Source organism: Bactrocera oleae, chromosome 2 (assembly GCF_042242935.1).
Source record: "Bactrocera oleae isolate idBacOlea1 chromosome 2, idBacOlea1, whole genome shotgun sequence".
In the NCBI taxonomy this organism is placed as follows: Eukaryota; Metazoa; Arthropoda; class Insecta; order Diptera; family Tephritidae; genus Bactrocera; species Bactrocera oleae.
In genome coordinates, this window is record NC_091536.1 from 78,645,359 (window position 1) to 78,653,343 (window position 7,985).

Consider the following 7,985-nt stretch of genomic DNA (forward strand, 5'->3'; position numbering starts at 1 on the left):
TAGAAGAAATTGATTAGTCCAAACCTTGATATATGACAAATTCATTTTGACACTTCTACACAAGTCTCCCTTTTAGTGGTCAAAGCAACACTGAGTTCTGAAAGAGAAAAGCGTGAGACAATTCCTATAGAAAGAAAAGTAAAATTTTGTATTCGCGCGTGAAAAGTGTACACTGCGTCGATTTTTGGCAAATTTTTAAATAATTTGCAAAATATAAATTGTATAACAGTCATAAAAACGAAATTTGTCTTCGAATTGTTTGTGTGCATTAAATGAGCGGTGCAAAAGATCTAAGAATCCACAGTCTGTTGCCTTTAAAATTTGGTATATGAAGTGTTTGTGATTTTCAACCGCGTCGTTACCGTCACCGTTGACCAAATTATTACTTGAAGCTTGTCTGTTGCTAGCAAGAAACAAAACGCAAAAGTCGCTTCGGTACAAGAATCAATATTATTTTTTTACAAGCTATTGGAGGATGCCTATTTGTAAAAGAGATGGTTTCGATAATATGCAATCCCGTAATCGGGATGAAAGATTTCAAGACAACGACGAGGTGTTCTTTTGTGAAGTTACAAAAGACATTTTCCGCGATTACGAGTAAGTGACAATTACGATCATAGTTATTTTAAAGTTGAAAATAGCATTCTGCAATTTTACATATTTTCATATATGGGATATATTTTTTGCAGTAAAGATTTTGGCTCTACTTGTAAAGCAGCTATATAAGAAGTAGGGTGCAAAACATAGACAAATAAAGTGTAGTGTAAAGCGTGAAAGGAGTGTAATCAAAAGTGTCCAGACAGCTGCTATACCAAGCGGTTGGCGGGAATATATTTGCGAACAACGCACGCGTGTAGAGTTGCCAAGTATTAAATATTTACAAATGTTGGAATTGTTAAAATCAAATTTTTTTTTTTTTTAACTACAAAATACCGACAACCTTTTATTTCATCTAAAGTCCTAGTTTGATGTTAATGAACGCAAAGAATACATGACATTGTATCTAACTGAGAAAACCAATCTCGAAATGTTTTTCTTTAGTTTTTCCATTTTAAGTTGAAAATTTGACGAATTTTATCTTGCAATTTCTCGATTTATGGTCAACTTTTCTTTTATATTATGCACTTATTATACACTAATTGTATGGAAAACTTTTTTATTTGACAAGAAATCTTCACGAAATTTAGCATGGATAATTGTCCAAGACGACGGTCCAATCTCCGAACAAATTGTTCAAATCGATGCACTATAGCATATAGCTGACATATTAACTGACCGATCAAAATTAACATTTTTCCTTGGTTTAATAAAATTTGTAATATTGTCTAATCGAGTATTTTATTTACAGAGATTACTTCCGTCATGTAATGGTTATAAATTCCACTGTTTGGCAGTGCGAGGCCACTGGACGCGACAATCTCACATACGCAGAGGCATTGCGAAGCGAACGACGGGCGCGCAAGAAAATGGAACTTTTTAAATATTGCCTCCGAGCGCCAGTTATGCTAGTTACAGAACATTCAAAGCAATCATCTCTAAATACGTTAAGTGTAATTATATGCAAGTTTCTGCGAAAACGTTATTTCATAAATGAAGAAGTAACTGCTTGCCACAAGTCTTCTACTTATAACGCATACACAGTTGTAAGTGTTGTACCGCATAATAAAACACCTCCAGCCAATGGAGTATATGAAGAAACTGAGAAACTCCAATATAAATTGCGACGAAAAGGTCAAAATGATGAAGTAATTTTGCCATTTGAGAATATTCGTCGTCAGCGCCAAGAATTTACTACTGAAAATTTACAGATGTTTGTGAAAGATAATGTAACACGTGTAGATGGCATATTACGACCAAAGCCAGATTCTTACAAAAAATATGTAACAGATCCAAATATCACTTTTGAAAAAATATTTATTGGAAAAATGCCACATTTTACGCCAGCAAAAATCAAACGCCCTTCTCAAGATACTACTAACAAGAAACAATCAACTTTGAATAAATATTTCACTAAGGATGGAGAGGTCGATAGCGAAAAAAATGTTAAAAATGGTTCAAAAATGCCTACCTTAGAAGCAGTTAAGCAGAAAAATGAAGAAGCAAAACTGGCTGAGAAGCTGAAGCGCATCGCTGAACTCGAACGACAAAAAGTGGAGAAACGGACTAAATTAATAGAACGTGTTGAAGCAGAATGTACTGCATTGCTCACTAAGACTGATGATTTAGAGCGCACAGATCAGCGATTACTGCCTTTATATAAAATCGTTAAAACTTTTATTCCGGTTAGGCTATTAGGGGATGCCTTCATGCTTCGAGAGTTTATGCATTCCTTTCCAACCATATTATCAGGAATAGAAGTATTTCGCGGAAATTTGAGCTTTTATGAAATGTCTCGCGCCTTTAGTGTACGCGAAGTGGCTGGACCATTATCCGATATTCTCCTGATCTTTCTGGGTACAATTTTTGATATGCAAAAGGAAGACGAAGATGAGTGTAGCGTTGAATATTTACGAATACGTAAAGAGATGCGAAAACGCGAACCACTTATAACAATGTCTGAGGCAGCTCGGCCACATTATTATGTTAAACGGCATTTTTCCTTTAAAATAAATGAGCTGCCCATTGATTCGTTAACTCTCAGTGAAGTTTTGCGTTTACATTTGCTTTCATCTGGAGCTATAGTAAAAGAACGTGCAGAAAAATGGCGCATAAAGTATCGAAACGGTTATTCATCCTCGGAGGATCCGGGACTTACGCTTCGTATGCGACATCCACATATTTTGCGGGCTCTTAAAATGTATTCTGTTTTTCAATTACCTTTTTTGGACATCATGCGTATTGTGCGATGTCTTACAGCTCAAATATTGACCTATTCAAATCCAATAAATTTAATTGAAGAACGCATGGAACAGATGGCAAATAATAGAGTAGAGCTACGTGTATTAGCCACCATGGAAAATATACGTGCGGCAAATATTCAAACGCAGAAGCGTACTTTAACCAATGAATTTCACCAACAATGCTTAGACGATAACATAAAGAATAACGAGGAAAAGCGAAAGCAAATTGAGGAAAAATTTAATAAAAAAATTGCAGAGTTAATGACGCAATCTGATCGCGAGCGTCGTAAGTACGAGCAACAGGTGGAAGGTTTCAATTCTTCTTTATTTAATGTTCTTGTTTACCTTGGAATGGATCGCGCATACCGTAAATATTATGTATTCGAATCTATGCCTGGAATATTCGTTGAGCACACTCCCGACTCCTTAGACACTTGTCTCAGTGACCCGCCCAAAAATTCGTTAACGGAAAATTCTTTAATTTCAAATTTTGAAACCCTTCCGAAAAATCGCAAAGATTTACGTGCTTATTTATTGAAAATGTATATCAATGAAGATAAAAAAGCGGCCAAGGCTGAAAAAGAAGCTAAACTGACTAAAAATACTGGCTCTTCACCGGTTCTACAGCAAAACAAGGAGAACAAAGAAAATCATTTGGTAAACGGTATTACCAATGGTAAAGATGTTATTGAAGGCAATGAAATTACTGTAAAAAGTAATGAAAACACAAATGAGTCGGATGCCCAAACACCTCCATCACAATACCAGCTATACATGTGTACAGGTGATCCGAAAAATTGCATTGTCCATGATGAACGCAATGCCGACAGACAGAGATGGGCGTATATATACGAGAAAGAAGATATAGACGCGCTTATAGCGGCACTGAATCCATTAGGAGAACGTGAATCTCAACTTAAGGAGCAATTAACTATTTTGCGTCATCTTATAGTGAATCACTGCAGAAAATGTCCAGAAGATTTGTTAACAATAGACGATAACAAACGCTTGAGTAAATTTAAGAATGTAATGATGTCTGAAACTTACCGCAAATATAACAAAGCGAACTTCGGTTATAATGTTGACGTAGATCTTAACGAAGTATTGCTCACGGCGCTTATTGACCGTATAATTCAGTTCGAAAGCGACATTTATACTGGTGATCTAGGTCGATTAAAAGTAAAAGACATGGAAAAATGGCGTGAAGATCTTCAAACTAACCAATATGATGCACAAGTTAAGCTGCAATGGGGTCCGAATACACAAAAATTTGGCACAAATGGAGGGGAAGAAGACGACATTCCCGAAGATGATATTGAAGACGACGATACAGATATAAAAGATGGTGGGCAGTATGCCAATAAACCATACAGAGATCCAGGCGATGGACTTGGTGATACACTGGAAATTGATTCAGAAGACAGTGCCGACGAACTAATTTCATTACATGATTCAAACACAATAAGAACTAGCGTACGTAACTGTGCGTCTGCACTATTACAAGTGGAGCAGGCAATAGAGCGTCGTTTTATTAAAGAGCCATTCGGAGCACCATTAAAAGATATCAAAGATAAAGAATTTTTTGAACGCAAAGTCAAATGGGGGGCGACTAGGCTGAAACAATGGGAAGTGTCTTTAATGGAGAGCACAAGTTATTCTCAGGTAACCTTTATAAAGTTACAAATTATACGCATTTTATTATACCCTGAACACGAACACGCAGTTTGTAAAATTTAGAAGGAAAAGTCGGACACCCTATAAAATATATGGTATATATAAATAATCAGCATGACGAGCTGAGTCGTTTTAGCCATGTCCGTCCGTCTGCCTGTGTATGCGCGAACTAGTCCCTCAGTTTTTGAGATATCGATCTGAAATTTTTGTTAAATTCTCTCCCTAAGAAGCTGCTCATTTGTCAGATCTGCCGATATCGGACCACTATAGCATACAGCTGCCATACAAACTAAACCATCAAAATCATGACCTTGTATGGAAAACTTTTTTAAAAATCCGGCATGGATGATCGGAACACTAGCATATATCTGCCATACAAACTGACCGATCAAAATTAAGTTTTTGTATGTGAAGGGTATTATAGTTTCGGTGCAACCGAAGTTAACTTTTTTAAATACACTGGATAGTTATCATATTTAATTATTTTTAACACAGGTGTTTCTCCATTTGAATGTTCTGAACGATTGTATTTTGTGGGCTCGGTCCACAAACAAGTCTCTCTGTCAGGTGTGTCGTAGAGGTAGTGATCCGCACAAGATGTTACTGTGCGACGAATGTAATGGTGGCACGCACATGTTCTGTATGAAACCCAAGATGAAGACAGTGCCAGAGGGCAATTGGTATTGCGCGCGGTGTGTCAAACGTTTAGGATTACGCAATGAAAACGAGGGCAAAAATAATAAATCTGCATCTCAGAGACGTAAACGCACATTCAATGTTGATGAGATTGCTGATGATGGGTTGGTTAATGGAACAAAAGATAGTGAACGTGCCCGTAGTAGTGGGCGCCGCAGTAATAAACGTTTGCAATCAAATGAAATCGAAGAAAAATTGATAGACGACGACGACGATGCTGCAAATGATAGTGATGGAGACGGTGTTGTCGATTCAGTTGGTGATGATGTTGAAAACGAGAATATAGATGACGAAGAAATTGGTAGCGATAAAGACGAAGATGTTGATGAAGATGAGGCTGATAATAAAAAAAAATCGGAGGATGATACAGATGATGAAGAGTAAGTGTGACTATGTACTTACATATATAACAATTTTTAAGTGTTTTTAATGAGCACGATTACTCATTAGTGATGGGTTTTTGTAATTCATATTTGTAGAATAGTTATATGTTCTTAGAAAATTTTTACAATCGGGTAGTTATGTACTTATGTAACCATTTCCATAATGTTTAATATATGTATACATACATATGTGCCTATATTACTTTGACAGACTTAAGAATGCTAATAAAAATCAGAGCTGCAAATAATACATTAAAAATAATTGAATTAATTTTTTTTATTTGAAATTTATAATCCCAAATACCGTGTTGAAAAAAAAGAATGCCAAAATTAAAAAAGAAAATTACCAAAATTAAGAAAGAATTGTTTTAGAATTTATATTTTTTCGCGTACTTTGGGATTTACCATTTTGAGCTAGAGCTCACACGGAGCCATCATCTTCGATACTCTAGAGCACTGGTGGGCAAACTTACACCTTCAAACGATTTATATTTTATCAATTTTTAATTTTGATTTTTGGGATTAAAAATTGAATGTTCAATGATTAATACTAACATAAATTTAAAAAAAAAAATTAACTCTTAATTTAAATTCTTTTAATTAAAAAATCGCAACCCTGATTAAAATAACAAAAACCTACTTAACGTTTATTAAAACTTTAATTTAAATTTTCTTTCCTTAGGGATGAAAATGTTTGCGTTGTGTGCTCATACGATGGCAGTGATTTAATGTGTATACGTTGTAGAGAAACGTTTCATTTAGAGTGCATTAATATGAAGAGAGCACCTCGTTATAATTTCATATGTTCGAAATGTAAATCCGCAAACGGAACTGAAAAAAGATCCCCAAAAAGTGGGAAAATTAATGGTAAACATTCACTGAATTCGTCAGATGATGATGACGATGATGACTCCGAACCGCTTGTAAAGCGTCAACGATCCTCACGTTCATCCTTACGCAACTCTGGGTACCAACAACCGCCGCAGAATGGTCAAGGCAGTCCACGTGAAGTTGCTAAATCGTCATCACAACGTCGTTCGATTCGTCGTACGGGTGATCATTTGCCATTAAATAGCGCCGCATTGTATCAGCTACTCGACGATGTTATGAAACACGAAGATGCTTGGCCATTTACACGTCCCGTGTCACACGCAGAAGTGCCGGACTATCACAAGATTATTAAAACGCCAATGGATTTGGCTAAAGTAAAGTCAAAACTTAATATGGGCTCATATCAGTTGAATGAGGAAGTAATGAAGGACATACAGCTTATTTTCCAAAATTGCGACGAATATAATGTTAAAGGGAATGAAATTTATAGGTGAGTAAACCGCAATTGTTCTGCTCAATAATTGACTGACGAATTTTTATTGTGTGCGTTTGTTATCCTTTTAGCGCTGGTTCTACATTGGAGAAATATGTCATTGAACAATGCAAACGACTTAATTTGCCGTTTAAGCCGAGTGATATGAATTCTTCGTAATAACTATGAAATATGACATGGGATACTTTAGAGTAGATCACCATAACTCTTAATGCTAAATTAGAGTGACATTATTAATTACGTTTATCATGATTTTTTATTTTTTTTCAGTTGATTATTCTGCATTCTGAACATGTTTATCCATGTAAACGTATATTTTGAAAGTATTTCGTATTTTGTATAATATATTTTGGATGTAGTGCATGCACGTTGTTATCAATTACCGCTATTTTATATACCACCAAACTCTTGTTTTTAATCACTTTTAGTACTATTTTGTTCCATTTTCTCTTCATTATGACAAGAAATTTTAAGTAAATACATTTAAAGCTTCTAAACTCCGAACGCGGAGTGCTCGGATTAAGCCGTCTCATGTATTTAAAGTGTTGCGAGCATTTAGAATATTTAAAAAAAATTCACTTAATGCATATTTAAGGCAAAAGTAGCTATTAATTTTGTAAGTTTATGAAAACTCTTATGCTTAAGCCTAGAGTAAGTACAATTTCAAATAATAAAATAAATTATACTATTTGATCAAATTACCACAAAAACACGCTTTATTTAATTAGTGATTGGAATGTTGAAGTTTCGGCATAACTGTTCATAATACTTACATTCACGAGAACTAGCGTGGCGTCCCATTCAACATACCCAGGAGCAACATACATACATGGATATTGAAAAGTTTGGATAGATAAATGGATTGTTTTGCTTTTGTTTTTTCAATTAATTTTTATTGATAGAAATACGTTTTAACTAATGGTTAATAATTTCGTAAATATATTTATACGCTTTTAGGTATTCACAGAAAATGTCATTAATTTTGAATTGTTCTTATATAATATGTTTCGTATGCAAGTTAATTTTAATGAGTTACTTTTTCTTTATTATTAACTAGCCAAAGAATGC

General features: G+C 34.9%; 1 protein-coding gene across 1 annotated transcript; it reads left to right on the forward strand.

The window, feature by feature from the left end:
- The first annotated feature begins 98 nt into the window (after nucleotides 1-98).
- Acf (ATP-dependent chromatin assembly factor large subunit) lies at nucleotides 99-7,627 on the forward strand. Its single transcript, XM_014230362.3, has 5 exons — nucleotides 99-597; nucleotides 1,349-4,502; nucleotides 5,010-5,590; nucleotides 6,276-6,914; nucleotides 6,989-7,627. The coding sequence occupies exons 1-5, from the start codon at nucleotides 476-478 to the stop codon at nucleotides 7,074-7,076; spliced, it is 4,584 nt and encodes a 1,527-aa protein (XP_014085837.1). The 5' UTR covers nucleotides 99-475; the 3' UTR covers nucleotides 7,077-7,627.
- Nucleotides 7,628-7,985: the final 358 nt, after the last annotated feature.